The sequence below is a fragment of the Brassica rapa genome, chromosome A09 (assembly GCF_000309985.2).
Source record: "Brassica rapa cultivar Chiifu-401-42 chromosome A09, CAAS_Brap_v3.01, whole genome shotgun sequence".
In the NCBI taxonomy this organism is placed as follows: domain Eukaryota; kingdom Viridiplantae; phylum Streptophyta; class Magnoliopsida; order Brassicales; family Brassicaceae; genus Brassica; species Brassica rapa.
Window position 1 is genome coordinate 7,328,136 of NC_024803.2, and position 15,848 is coordinate 7,343,983.

The following is a 15,848-nucleotide window of genomic DNA, read 5'->3' on the forward strand; positions in this document are numbered from 1 at the left end:
TATGGATTTAGCATATTAAAGCAGAAATTGTATTTGGGCTTTGTGGAATGCCCATTTGGACTTGGGCCAATTTGGTCTGGACAATTTGGTCTGGTACAATTTGGGCTTAAAAAAATAATGTCCATTTGGACTGTTGTGTCCATTTGGACAACCCATTTGGGCTTGGGCAGCCCAATTGACATCTCTAGTGGAGACACCGTCCCTTGACCGTGAGATGTGATCATACTCATTTTCATACCTATGAATACTCCATATATTCACAATCTCGTTTGTCTTCATAAATAAACTAGAGAGATTGTCAACTTTAATTATTATGAAATGCTACTCTTTATGTGAAACATATATATTCCTAAATAAAGTGTATCTAATAGTATAGGACCTTGTTAATAATAATATTATATTTGTATGGGGAAAATCACATTTTAAATCCTCAAATTAGAAAAAAGTTTGCATTTTAAACTTTGGAGTTCACAAGCTAACAATTAAAACAATAAAAGTGGTTACAGTAACATATCATAAAGTGAAATTAACTAATTTGTTTGCCAATTAAATTTTTTTTACCGGTGTTATTCATTATCTGGTAAAAAATGACATGGTGATTACCTTTTAAAAAATATTATTTTAATCAACAAAAAACGATTAAAATGAATAAAAACATATAAAAAATTGTAAAAATACAAAAATAAATTTCTTAAAAAGATAAAATTACTATTTTAAAAATTCAAAACTTTTAAAAAATTCAAAATTTCAAAAAATAGAAATTTTATAAATTTTTAATATACTTCAAATAGCCATATGCCAGAAACATGTACCATCACTTGTAACATATCAGTGACAATACAATTTTTTTTTTGTTGAATGATGATGATATGTCAGAAACCATCTTAATGAGTTGGTTCACCCTCGATGTCTGAATTTTTATTGCATTTTAAAAAAAAAACTTTAAAAAATGGAAGCATATATAAATTTTAAGAAATTTAAAAATTAAAACTTAAAGAAAATTAACATATGAAAAATTATTAAAAAAAACTTTTTAAAAATTTTATAATATTTTTTGTTTTTCTATTTTTATAAATAAAATGAAAACTAAAAATTAAAAATTTTGATCTTTTAATAAAATTATAATCTGAATTTTGGTTTATAGTATTTTCATTTAGTTAAATTATTTATGTTGATTAAAATAATAAAAATATATATTTTAAAGAGTAAAATGTTAACTGTCCACGTCATTATTTTATCAGCATAATAAACAATACCAATCATAATTTTAAGTTAGTTTTTTAATATGTTATCGAAACTAATTTCGTTGATTAAAATGTTAATCGTTGAATTCTAATAATGTTGGTCACATTTTAAGTTAGAATGCAAATTTTCCCCAATTTAAAATATCTCACTCAGAGTTAGTCACATTTTGGACCTTGAACAAGTGACTAGACATACCAGTGATCCAATAACACGTAACCCACTATGAGGTACTTATTCGTCAACTCTACCAAAGCTCCAAAACACAAAATACTTTTTGTCTGATTACTTGATAAATCAGGGCTATTACTCGATCTATAAATATTGGTTTCAACTCGGCAAAGCGAGCATGGCTATTACATCAGGCATGCCCTTCAATTGGTTTAGCAACAATTGGAAACTTCACACCTCATTAAAGCTAAAGCAGCTCATGTGGAGAGCATCCAAAGGAGCATTACTTGTGAGAGAACAATTGTCATGCAGATGAATTGCTTCTTTCAAAAAATTTAAAAGATGTGGAGCCTCCAAAAGCATCCCTTACGTCCTCCGTTTTTTTCCTCTTGCAAGTAGTGTTTAGAACATCTACAAAAAAACACTCTTTAACTTCAAATATAAAGTTTTTGGTTCTCTAAAAATAAACGTTAAAACTTTAAATTTGAAGTTTTGAATAGTGAAACTTCAAATATAGAGTATCACTACTCAAAACTTCAAATTTGAAGTTTCATATTTTTATTTGTATTTTGGTCCTTACAATTATATAGTACATTTATGACTCTTAAATATTTTGTCATTTTATTTTTTTAATCCTTAAAGTCTTATAACTCATATATATTTCCAATTTTCTTTTATAACTTAAGTTTTACACATTAAAATTAGATAATAACTTTAAAATATGATTTAATTTTCTTAAAAACTAGTTTTAGACAACAACAATATTACAAAAGAAACTTAACAAACTTAAAAAATGTACTAACTCAACAACAGTATTACAAAAATGATTTTACAGAATAATATAATATTTTACATGCAATTTAATACTTAAATTATGTATTTCTATGTAAGATTTTATATTTTAGTATAACATTTTATTAAATAATATTGTTATAATATTTTTATGTATGTGCTATTTATTTATAAAGTTCTATGAATTTAAATTAATTATGATAAACGTAAGGACTATGGTATATAATATAAATACTTTTGAAGTTAAGTTTGAAGTTTTGCTTTTTGCTTTTGGAGATGATCATCTTTAAACTTCAAATATGCATGGGTCCGACTGGTGACCATTCTGGAAACAAGAGAAACGAATAGGAAAGGAAAGTAGAGGAATAGAATTGCTGGAATGAAAAGGAATGGTTGTTTCATCCCATATTTAACAAGGAATTAATTTATTCTTTATTTCTCTACAAAAAAAAAGGAATGGTAGGGAACGAGAAGGAAAAATTATTCCTTATGAATGGTGATATTTTTAAGGAATGTTAGGAAATGCATTTGTTCCTCGTCATTCCTTGGTCACCATTCATACCCATTCATACTCTATTTTGAAGTTTTGCAAACTTCAAAATAGAGTGTCTTTTTGGAGATGCTCTTAGGAACGTGCTCCAATTCTCGATGTACTTATCTACTCCCAAAGCGATGCCAATGAAAAGTGAATCATAATTTTTTCGGAAAGCAAAAAATTTATGAGCTTCAGAACCACTCTGACCCTGGAGATTCCTAAGAATATTTGGACGGCTAGAGATGAACTCTTCTTTTCAAAAAAAAAAAAACTTCACATTTTTTTTATAGTAGTAACATTTTAGAGTATCTCCAAAAGACATTCTATAATTTCAAATATGAAGTTTTTTGAGGAGTGAAACTCTATATTTGAAGTTTCACAACTCAAAACTTCAAATTTGAAGTTTCATATATTTATTTGCATTCGGGTCCCTATAATCACACATCACCTTTATGATTCATAAATATTTTCTTGTTTATTGTTTTAATCCTTTAAAAAAAAATATTTCGTAAATATTTTAAATTTTTTTTTACAGATTTTAAATTTTACACATAAAATTAAATAAAACTTTAAAATAATATTTAAAATATTTTAAGCTAGATTTAGACAACATTAATATACAAAAAAAACTTAACAAAAATATTTTTAAAATTACATGAAGACATAACTATTACACAAATTTAGATATTACAACAATATTAATAGTCAGGTAAGTTTGATTCAGAACCTTCAAATTTTCAAATATTGTCCAATTGTTTTTGTGTAACTGAAGATGATTGTTATTGTTGTTGTTGTTTTTGATGTCTTTTTTGTACAATTCTTTCTTGTTCATATCGAATATATTCACGAGTATTAATATCATCGAAAAAATTAGTTTTTAGCAATATTTTATGTTTTTCTTTTACTTTCTTGTTCTGATCTAATTTATTTTAAAGTATCAATATTACCCGATTTCAACAACTTTTAACTCGTAATCTACAAAGTAAAAATGAGGAGAGCCATTTTTACTTCAAAATTCACTAATAGATCATATATGCATTACGAAAATCATTTTATGAAATAATATGCTATTTTGTTTGAAGTTTAATATTAATTAAGTTACTTTTATTTAAATTTTATATTTAATAAAATATTTTATTAATTAATATTGTTATAATATGTTTATATATGTGATAGTTATTTACAAAAGTTTTATGTATTTAAATTAGTTATGACAAATATAAGGGTCATATTATAAAATATAAATAGTTTTAAAGTTGAGTTTGAAGTTTTGCTTTTGGAGAAAAATACCTTTAAATTTCAAATATAGAGTTTTGGAAACTTCGAAATAGAGTTTTTTTTGGAGACGCTTTTAGTCCGAGTTTTAATATTTTGTTTGAGCTTCCGTAGAATTTGTGCATGCATGGGTAAGAATAAATAGAAAATAGCATTTTGTATGTTTATGTAGTTTGTGACTTTGACTACAGTTTTCAGTTGTTTAAAAAAACTAGGATACGATATTTCAGTTTCTAGAATCTCAATGATTATAATTTTTTCTGTCGCAATTGAGTTTGATATAGATATATTATATATTTTTGACTTTTTATTGAACTAAAATACAATCAAAGTGGTTATTAAGGTTTTATGAACTGAAAATTGGGGTTTGGGTTTCAAATATGAAACTTAGTCTTCTGCTGTGTTAAATCGATAGTGGTTGCATCATTGCATTGAGAGGATTACGCATAATAAAGAGTTACGCATAATAAAGAAGGTCATAGAAGCTATGAAGAAGCAAGCACTTGGTTTTCTAAGTGGAAAAGCTGGAGCAGACTAGCTTTGCCTTTGGTTAACATGTACCAGTGCCGAGCCGTGATGACTTTTGCTTGTCTTTTGGACTAGCTGCAGAACCGAGGACAGGATCTCGTCTGAGTAGTCTATTGCTGTTTGCTGCTGTCAGAACCATCATACCAAGGAAGATCAAAACGGAGATAGATGAGAAGATAAGCATCATTCCAGAAGCGACCTGATCTTTCACATCTTGCGCATACTGAACTGAGTCTAATGCAAGAAAAGTGATGGGGAACGAGTAAGCCCACCATGCAACATTGAATCTTTTCATTGCCTTCTTGAAAAGATTTGGCCTACAAACCTGATAATGTAAATAAATAAATTAATTAATTAAATGTCTTGTCATGTTTTGATTTTATTTTTCTTGCTGTGTTGCGTACACTTACCAGGGACATGAAGATGAAGAGCGAAAGAAAGAACAACATCTTTGCTAGAGGATCAAAGGTTCCACAAATGGAGTTCCAAGCTAGACTTCCCATGGCTGGTGCAGCAAAGAACAAGAAGAAAACTGGCCTCAGCTTGGTTGGGAAGTTCTTACCTCCCGGTAGACGTTGATAAAGTGTAACAAAGATAACCAAATAGTGAACCATCCCGAGCGAGAACAAGCATAGAGCACACTCCATCCAACCTATCTCTGCTGCTCCCCGTGCAGCCACTAGGTTTGCAATTACTGATACTTGGCTTGCCGGGTTTGCCATCATCGACAGGAACCTTTTCTCTGTTGTGAACCACTGGCCATAAAGCTTTGTGTCGAGGGCCAAGACGGGAAGAGCAAACACGGAGAATAATGTCTGATACAGAACGCTTTGTGGTTCCATCACTGGAGCTGACTGAAGCAAGATAAGCCATGAGATGGATGGAGCGTAAAGATAGTTTACTCCAATATAATGTGAGAACTCTTCTTTCACCAAGTCAAAGAAGAAGAAACACTTCAACGCGTACAAAACACAGAGTGACAGTTGCGTTGCAAGTGCTAGGTACCACAGGAGATGGAACGCCATAGACGGGAGACTGCTTTGCAAGTGAGACATGCTTAGTGAATGAGGTGCGATCATTATCTTCCATAGCAGAGCCTGGCTGCAGAGAGAGAGGCTTATTCTGAAATAGCCTGCATGGAGACTACTCAATACAGACATCAGAACAATGGGTTTGGCATGAGGGAGGTCAGTGTTTCTCTCTTTAGTGGTCGATAGTGAATCATTAATTTTGATGTGAACTTCTTGCCTAGGAATTTCCAAGCTTTCCATCTTGGTATGTGGATGTAATAGAAGTAATGGCTTGTTTTGGGGTTGTGTTGTTCTAACCTTAGGATAGAGCTCATATATGTAGGCAGGGAAGGTAATGTAGGTTAACTAGTACAACACACGTGATTTAGGGGGAGTTAGTTAGTGCTGGACAAGGATGTTTACTTAAAAGATAATGGAATCCTCATAAGGATGCAAATTTTGGTAAATTTTGGTAAGTTCAGTAACTTGTACAGTACATCTCAACATTTCTTGTTTAGGTTTCATGAATAAAAAAAGTTATTCCAATTAATCTTTTATATTTATTCCTGCTTTACCTAACTGGTACCATTATAAGAACAGGATTATTAGGTTTTCTTATCATAGGATGTTACCACTAGCTTTAAAGGACTGATGCCAGCGTCCCACTACTTATCAAAAATTCTTCTAATTTTCTATAAGATGTATTCAAATTGAGATAAACAAGTATATTGTTATAAAAGATGATCAGCTTTTTCCAGTACAGATTCAGATGCAATAATCACCTGTTGATCAAGGTCAAGAGCCGATGCGTAAAAGCTCCAAGAATAACTCTCACGTTTTCTATGCTGCATAAAAGTGTTGTACAGGGCAAAATCCTTATAGTTTAAGATCGGCAGGTAAGAAAAACCGGTCATAAAAAGTGGTACGTTTATCGATAATTTTCAATAGTTATATCAAGTATTTTTTTTTTGATATCCTGTATCCGGATATCCTCGAAAAAGATAACCGTACACCGGAGTTGAGCCGGGAGCTCGCCGAAAGCATCCAGGAAGACCGCTTTTTCACTTCATTTTAATCAACAGTGGTCGGAACTCGAACCTAGGTAGCAGAACTCACAGCCGTGAACCTTTTATCACCAGGTCACAAGCGCCCGATTATATCAATAGTATTTGTATATATAAGTGCATTCTTAGCTTTCATTTTGTTTAGTTTTCTGATTACGAGACATGTCTATGTCATCAAAAATGTGAGTTCTTACTTAACTTTTCTGAATACGAGACTCCGACTTTGGTAGGAGTTAATGTGTTATACAAAGAGTTTCTAGAAAATCAATTGGTTTTGTAATTTGTTAGACGTATAAGTTCGAACGCTATTAAAAAATTCTAAGCTCGTTTATATTAAATGATTATGTTCTTTTTGTCAACAACTCACCACAACATTAAAGTGTGGGGTTTGTGTAGACGATTAGATTAGCTGTTTCAGGCTAAGTATACCATATCACAAAAGAATAATTAAGAGTGCATGTTTAGTCATTTTCTAAGTTTCTTTACACCTAGAAAAAAAACTATGCATTTATAGCTAAGGTTTAATATGTTTTATTAAAAAGTGTGAAAATTCTAAAATATAGATTTTTTTTAGAAACGAAGGGAGTATATCTAATAAATTATAAAAAAATTCTCTATATTTTAAAATTCATTTTATTTATTTTAACAATTATAGAAAAACATTTATAAACATAGACATAAAAATGTGTGGACATAAAAATGTGCATATGTATCCGTAAACATGAAAGGTAGAGACATGGACTGGTAAAGGAAAAGCATGGATGAAAATACATAAACGGGAAATTTATTTGGATCAAGTTTTTTATTTCGATATTCATATTCATATACATATATATTGATATTTTATTATATTTTACAAATCTAAACTATTAAAACAGAAGTACAAATAGTACTTAGCCCTGAGTTTTCCTCAATAATTACCGTCTTATTTCACTGCCTTTTAATTAATTAATAATGTCAATTTACAAAATTAGAACCAAAATTATAGTTTTAATAGTAAACCAAATATAGCGTGATTCACAATCAAACTAGATATTTTCTTATTCTCTCATCTTGCCTCCCAAGATATTCCATGAAAACCTTCAATCAATTATAAATGTCTTTCATAATTATTTTCCATATTCTGCGCAAGCCATTATAACAATATTTAGAACTGTTTAGCATATATTTTCAAAAGATATGATTTAGTTTAAAAATGTAAAGCAGAGGATATCGAAACTGCATCTAGGCACGCCATATCTCCTCTAAAACCTAAGATTTTTTACCCATCTATATATATACTTAGAATTACCTACTACCCATCCACATTTCACAGAAAACATGTTTACCGCAACAAATAATGTTCTTTGGTTTCATGCATATGCGTTTAAAAAAAAAAAAATTCATTAAATATCATCCCCTTTAGTGGGCATCGGAAACAGTACAAAATCCGGTTAACCGGAGAAACAGTCCCTCCTAGGTTACAAGGGCAAAGAGAAGCTATACAAACATCTTATAGCTTTTGCGTATGCTTCATGAAGAGTTTGGTTTTAAATGTCAACTACGATTTCATCTTATTATGAAACACTTATTTTATATAAGTATGCATTTGCTTATGTGTTTGACAATACGAGATATATTTACTTCGCTATTTTGAAAAGATTCTATTAGTTTCATGTTTTCAATGTTGATTACACAATCATTTACATAACACATATATGCTTCATTGAATCAAGTTAAAATTTAACAAATATAGTTAAGGCAATAGTATAACTTATTACTAAAACATCTATAGAACTATGAGTCGATTCTGATACAATCACTTCAAGTATGAAAAAAATTAAGACCCTATTATAAAAAAAATACTTACCTTTGTAATGATTCCGATTCGCTGGATTATATGTCTGGAGTTTTTGTTTTTAATATGCTAATATCGAAAGATATTATAAGGGTTCTATTGGACCCCGATCTTCAACATGCTGTTCCATTCATCCTCTCAAATTCACCATCCTCTGCTTTCTTCTTAAATTGAGTGTTTTGATCTACCAATTAGTCTCCCATCTACAACGATCTCTCATAGTTAATGTATATATAAGACATAAACACGAATTCAATACATCTGAGGAACTAAATATCATAACCTAAAAGAAAAAATAGTCATGACTCGAACCTTAGTTTTGTTTTGACGTAGATCACTTTAAGAAGTTGAAGGTTAGTTGAAACACACATAATTAAGTGATGGTGGCGTGTATTTCTTCTTTTCGGTTGAGTTTAGTCTTTTGATTAGAAGCGATTAGTAACAACTAACCAGAAGAGAGGATATGAAAAAAGCTTAAATTTGATTCATCGACTAACATAAAACAAAACAAAAGAAAAAATGTTAGGTATGTTTGTTTACTTATATATATATTTACCCATTTGATTAGACAAATTTGTACTAATACCTAAAGATGTAAAATATGGATGAAATCAATAATAAATTAATATCAATATATGTCACATTGTTATAAAAAAACATTGTTTACAAATATGTTACTTAACGAATATTTTAATTTCTATTAGAATCAATTTTAAAAATACAAATATTTATTTAAACTATTAGAACCATAAAATGTTTAAGAGAATATATAAAATCACAGTATATTTCTGTTAAAAAATCATGTTGTTTTGAAAAACATACTAAACAAAAAATTGGATCGGAAAGTGTATATAGTATATACATTCAACAATATAGAACAAAGTTTAAAAACATCAAAGTGAAACACCTGCAACACTCAATAATATAGAGCAATTTTTTAAAAAAAATATCAAAGCGAAAGAAAACACCCGCCCGGACGGGCGGGTCAAAATCTAGTTTTAATTTATTGTACAAGTGTTATGTGGACGTGTAGATATAGAAGTGTGGATAAAAAATAATTTGACTAGAAAAAATGTGGATAAGGATTTTGTTGGCCAAAAAATATGGACGAGAGAGTTTTGTGCATGTAAATTGTGTAAAACCTCAAATTGCGTATAATTTCTAATTCGTATAACCTCAAATTTGGATTAATAATATGTTGATCGTACTGTATAAGTTTGTTCGAAGTTTAAAATAGATCCTTGGAATGCAAAAGTGTATATAGTTTGAACACTGATCTGAGTTTTTTTTTTGAAAAAAAGGAAAATGTGGATTTAAAAGACGTGGATAAGATAAATGTATACACAAGGACTGTAGTCAGTTGATCATGGATATAAAATTTGTTATATAGAATAAAGAATTCTAACATTAAAAATTCTAAAGTCAGAAATGTGGACACAAGAATTGAATGTTAGACCATCTCTAATGGATTATTCTATTTTTTACTCTAAAATAGAGTAATTTTATAATAGAGTTTGAATTTGCTACAATGGTACTCTATTTTAGAGTAGAAAATAGAGTAATGAATAAAAAAAAAACAAATTACTCTATATTTGGAATAAACCTATTTTTCACTCTATTATAGAGTGAGAAATAGAATATCATTGGAGCATTTCTTACTCTAAACTATATTTTTTTTTTTTTTTTTTTTTTGACGTCAAAAGACCATTCTATTACTCAAACTTGAGGTGGTCTGGGTAACCAAACCGGAATAGAACAACCAACAAAATGTAACTCCCTATGGAAAGATCTAGCAGTCTTAGCTAAAAAATCAGCAGTCCGATTGTGCGTCCGTGGAACGTGAGAGATGTTGAAAGCTGGGAAGCATATCTGTAGCGTTCCTATCCTCTCCAATTCTGTCGAAAAGCTTGGCCACGCCTGAGGGTCCTTTACCATTGCAATCAATTCCTTACAATCTGTTCCAAAGCTCTGACAGGTCGAATATTGTAGCATGTTCTCCATCGCCCACCGTAGTGCTTCTACTTCCGAGTGTAAGGCTGATTCACGTCGGGGAAGGTTCCTTGCTCCCATAAGTTGAGTATTCCCAGAACTATCCATCCATGCCCATCCGCTTCCACTAAAGTTAGCAGAAGATGTCCAAGAGCCATCTAACTAGCAAATATTCCTCAAGCGTACGACTTGGGGTTCCTCATTTATATTATCTTGTGCCCCAGCTTGTACCACTTCATTAGCATCAAACCAAGCTTGGCATTCACTCTCTGCATGTCTAACTAGTTCCAATGTATCTCTATCTATTCCCCTGAAGAGTTTTTCGTTCCTAGCCTTCCAAATGTACCATATTATCCAGGGATATGGATCCCTATCATGCTCTGGCCCAATGATACTATTCTTCCTCCAGAATAGATAATCCATATTTGTGTAGACGCTCGAAACCGGGAAAATATTTGGGCCTGTCGGAGTTGATGATAACGACCACGCTTGAAGAGCTGGTGGGCATTCAAAAATTGCATGTGTGACGGTCTCCTCCACTTCTCCACATCTTGGGCAATAATTATCACACCTCATATTACGTCTAACTAAGTTCCTCGTTACTGCCACGTGACCAGTTAACAACTGCCATATAAGATGACATATCTTCGTAGGAGCCTTTAATTTCCACGCAAAGGCTTGGAGCTTTGTAATACTTGGCTCTAAAACATCCTTTTCCTCCGTTATCTTTAATAGATTCTGAGCCACCCAATATCCAGATTTGACCGTGTATTGGCCATTCCTTGTAAAGTCCCAGCAAAAGGTATCACGACGATGAGATGAACTTATTGCCAAACTCCTTATGAATGGTATATCCTCAGGATGAACATAATTCTCCAATAGTCACACATCCCAATCCTTTGATTCCTGATCAATAAGATCGCTCACTCTCATATTAGGATGCATAACTGGAGCTATGGGGACAGCTGGCCTCGCGGGGTTCGATGGGATCCATGGATCCTCCCACACCTTAACTTCATAGCCTGAATGTATCTTCTGTCTAATGCCCAGTAGTAGCAATTTTCTTGCAGCAGAAATGCTAGTCCACACATAGGATGGGCTAGTCACAGCGTTTACTCTCAAGGGAGAGCTCAAACTATAATATCTTCCCCGTAAAACTCTAGCGACCAGAGAATCAGGGAACTGTACTAGTCTCCATAGTTGTTTAGCCAGAAGAGCCAGATTGAACTCATGGATCATTCGGAAACCAATTCCACCCTCCTCTCTTGGTAGGCACACTTTTTCCCATTTTGCCCAGTGTATTCCTCTCTTTGGTGGATTCGAGCTCCACCAGAACTGGGCGATGGCACTAGCTAAATTTTCACATATCTCCAATGGGAGCAGGAAAGTCGACATGACGTATGTCGGAAGAGCAAGCAGGATAGATTTAATCAACACCTCCTTTCCACCTTTTGAGAGCCATCTACCTGTCCATCCATTCACTCTATGCATCAGCTTGTCTTTCAGGAATGCAAAAAGTTTGTATTTAGATCCACTTATGTCTTCGGGGATGCCCAAGTATGTTCCCATTCCACCTTCATTCTGTATCCCAAGTGCATCTTTAATCTTTTGTCTAGTAATTGTATTAATCCGCTTACCGAAGAGTAAGGACGATTTGTCAAAGTTGATACATTGATCAGATGCTTTGCCATATCTTCTGACTACTTTCATTACTTCTTCACATTCACGGGGCTCCGCCTTACAGAAGAAAAGGCTATCATCAGCAAAGAAAAGGTGGGATACCGACGGACACGTGCGTGTAACACGCATCCCTGTTATCTTCCCTTGTATCTCTGCATGATTAAGAAGGCTAGCGAGCGCTTCCGTGCATAGAATAAAAATGAAAGGAGACAGAGGATCTCCTTGGCGTAATCCTCTACCTGGAGTAATATTCCCTCTTGGTTCTCCATTCATGAGAACCTTATATTTCACCGATGTAATGCATCGCATGACCCAGCTGATCCAAATTTCTGAGAAACCCATCTTATGCAGGACAGCTTCAATAAAAGACCACTCCATCCTATCATATGCTTTGCTCATATCTATCTTGATGGCCATCCTTTCATTCCGTCCACTTGGCTTCGTTCGCAATGCATGGAACATTTCCTGAGCGATCATAACATTATCAGAAATCTGTCTCCCAGCAACAAAGGCTGACTGATTAAAGAGCAAAAATGTGAGTTTTTAATGTTGATGATTGATATCTAGTTATTTTAACGAGTTTATCCTTTGTTTTTAGCTCATTTAAATCATTTTTGCATTTAAACATCACCATCGGTTGATATAGCTAAAAGAGTATTTTTTTATTATAACAAAAATAATTTATCATAAATTAAATAAATAATTAATTTTAAACAAATAAATGAAGCTACACTAGTAATTCTTTCTTCCAGAATCGTCTCATTACGAAGAGTCGATTCTTCCCCTCTCCCTTTTTTTTTGTGTTTCTTTCTTTTGATTTTTTTTAGTGAGAGACTCAGTTAAAAACTCATTGCTGCGGATGTTTTTAGATGTCTTCGATGCATATTCGTTCATTTGCATTTGACATGGTCTAGAGTGCATAATTAAAAATTTCAGACTAAATTAAGGAGATCGTTCTACACATTTTAAGAATTTTGGGGCGGTGTGAATAACCAAAAGGTGAGGGACCACAATTGCAATAAGAAACAAAGTTTTGCCTTTGTTTTCTCGAGTTTTTGGATCGACAGTGACCGGCAGACAGTGACCGCCGTGTGAAGTCGAGAGGTGATCGTGGAGTGATGGTGACGACGGCCGAGAATCTCCCACCGCCGAACCTACACGTGAAGAACTAAATCCACCATCTATGGTTTATGTCGTTTCCATGGCTTCGTTGTTTTGGGCGGCGGTGAAATCCTCTTTGTTAAACACTGTTTAGGTCGCTCTTGCTCTTCACCACCAACGAAGGCGGCATTGTGATTAACAAGTAAAACATCGTTACAATCCATCCAATGCTATCTTCGCAAAATCACAAACACAACAACGAAAACTAAAGTTGAATTGTAGCTTTGACTGATTCATGACACAAGTAAAATCCAAAAAAAAAAAAGAAGTAGAAATGGATTTAAGAGGATTGTTACCAGACATACTTTTGAGATTCACATAAAGTAAACTGAAATTTTTTTTTGGTTTATATCAATTTATGACAAAAAGAAAAAGAAATAAGATAAAGAAAAAGAGGATGGATAACGAAGAGAAAATGAGACATGATTTGGTTTAGTTTAGTTCAAGGATGTTTTAGAGAATTTATGAGCAAAAAATGTGTATCTAAGGTAACAAATGTCTATAGATATAATTGTAAACTTAAAAAAATGCATCTATGTGTAATTGTTTCAATAATTAATTATATATTTTTAAATATTGGTGATTTACAATAGTAAAAATCAATTGGTGGGTGATATTCGGATAAGTGACTAAGTGAGTCATGGGGCACATATGCTATGTCTCACAAGTAATCGTTGATAATAACAATGAACTAATGGTTTGTTCACACAGGGGTAGTTTAGTGGTAGGCAAATTTGAGGATATCTATGCTCGAAGAAAATCTACGAAATTAAACATATGTAACCACGCGTATACAGAACCATATTTTGTATCTGAGATACATCTTCCGTTTAGAGATTAATCTAAGCCATTTCATGGATATAAAATAAATGGTCCAAAATGTTTTGAACACACGCAAAAACAAAAGAAAAAACTTCTGTGAACATTGAGTCCTAACCATTGAAATTTTTTGTTTAACTTATAGAAATTTTGTAACCAATTGGAAGCAATTATGTTTTCTCCAATATACAAATACAACTTTCGTGATGAAACCCAGTAATTGAAATTCCCAAATACAAAACCACCGAATTTTTTTTTTCAGTTAAAAAAAATTCAGTGGTTTTAATTCAATTACGGAAGATGGAGTAACATTTGTAAAAATCAACCTAATCATCCAAACTATAAGAGAAACTTTTTGATTGTGACGGAGTTAGAAAGACGTCATTTGCATAATAAAAACCTCCGCAAAGCTTCGACATATGTTTATGACTTTTGGCAAAGCATTATCTATGTGGAACCCATTAATCTAGTGATCAGAAATGTAAAAGTTTAGTATCAGATTTTTGGCAAAATGTAGTGTATATAGATTAGTAAACACAAAATTTCGTAGAGGATTTAAAGTGTTATAAGTAGAACCATTCCTTTGACACAAAAAGGTAGAACCATTATCCAAGTCGATTTCGAATGTTGTGGAAAACTATCCATATATTGGGAATATATTGGTAATAATGTCTGATCATAGTTGAATTCAATCCATTAATTTTTGATAATGATATAGTAAACACATTGGTGTCAAAAATAATATTAATATAGCACATACGTAAAAGTAAACATAGCACATACGAAAAAGTAACATCGTCTCTTTTGTTTTTTAATAGCGAACTATTCGTCTACTTTTGATTAAATTACATATAATTTGCCAACGATTAATTATTTATAATATATCTACCTACTTGTATAATAATTTATTATTATATCTTCATTTTTGTCAACATATTATATTTTCATTTTAAAAGAAGCTCTCCTCTCCGCATAGATTAAGAAATAATTCTTCTTTCCTATTTTAAATTAAAACACTATTTATCATCTATATCTAAATAAAAATATAGCACATATAAATAGTTAAAAAAAATTTAATAACTAATATATTAAACGATGCCAAAAAAACTAGTATATTAAAAGTATCACTTGTAAATAAAACGAAAAAATTCACATAATACTATAACATGGAGGAAAGAAAATATTTATTTTTCAATGTATATATCCCGTATTAAGTCTAGGTTCTTATGTAATACTAGGTGGATATCCGCAATTTTGCGGGTTTGAATGTTTTCTAACAATATATTTATTATAGTTTGTCAAATTAAGATATCTTTTCATCATAAAAAATTGTATAATGTGTTTACTGTTAAATATTTTTAAAGAATAATTATTTTTGAAAAAGATGATTATAACTATTTTAAATATCTGTTGACATTTTGTATTGAAATTTTTCACTAAAATTAGTTATATATAATATTCATAATTCAGTTTTTAATAAAAATGAGTTTTGAAGGTATGTAGTTTTGAAACATTTGATTTTTAAATAATTTGTAGCTAAAGTCACATGTCTTTATTAAGATAAAAGATAAAACAATATGATTGTTACACATTCTCTATATATTCATATTCAAATACATAGGAATATAAAACTACTATATCAATTATATAAATTACTTTTGAAATATATTATATAGTTTATAAATACTTGAGTAATAAAATGATTTTATGAGCATTACATATATTTTATATAAATCACATATTTA

The 15,848-nt window shown here is 31.4% G+C and overlaps 2 protein-coding genes across 2 annotated transcripts; both read right to left on the minus strand.

The window, feature by feature from the left end:
- Positions 1-4,106: 4,106 nt before the first annotated feature.
- LOC103838028 (S-type anion channel SLAH1) lies at positions 4,107-6,854 on the minus strand. The gene is made up of 2 exons (XM_009114441.3): positions 4,954-6,854; positions 4,107-4,868 (listed from the first exon to the last, which is right to left on the minus strand). Exons 1-2 carry the CDS (start codon positions 5,812-5,814, stop codon positions 4,566-4,568), a joined length of 1,164 nt encoding a protein of 387 aa, XP_009112689.1. The 5' UTR covers positions 5,815-6,854; the 3' UTR covers positions 4,107-4,565.
- A 4,471-nt stretch (positions 6,855-11,325) lies between these two features.
- LOC108869629 (uncharacterized mitochondrial protein AtMg00310-like) lies at positions 11,326-12,153 on the minus strand. Its single transcript, XM_033280876.1, has one exon. It carries the CDS (start codon positions 12,151-12,153, stop codon positions 11,326-11,328), a length of 828 nt encoding a protein of 275 aa, XP_033136767.1.
- Positions 12,154-15,848: the final 3,695 nt, after the last annotated feature.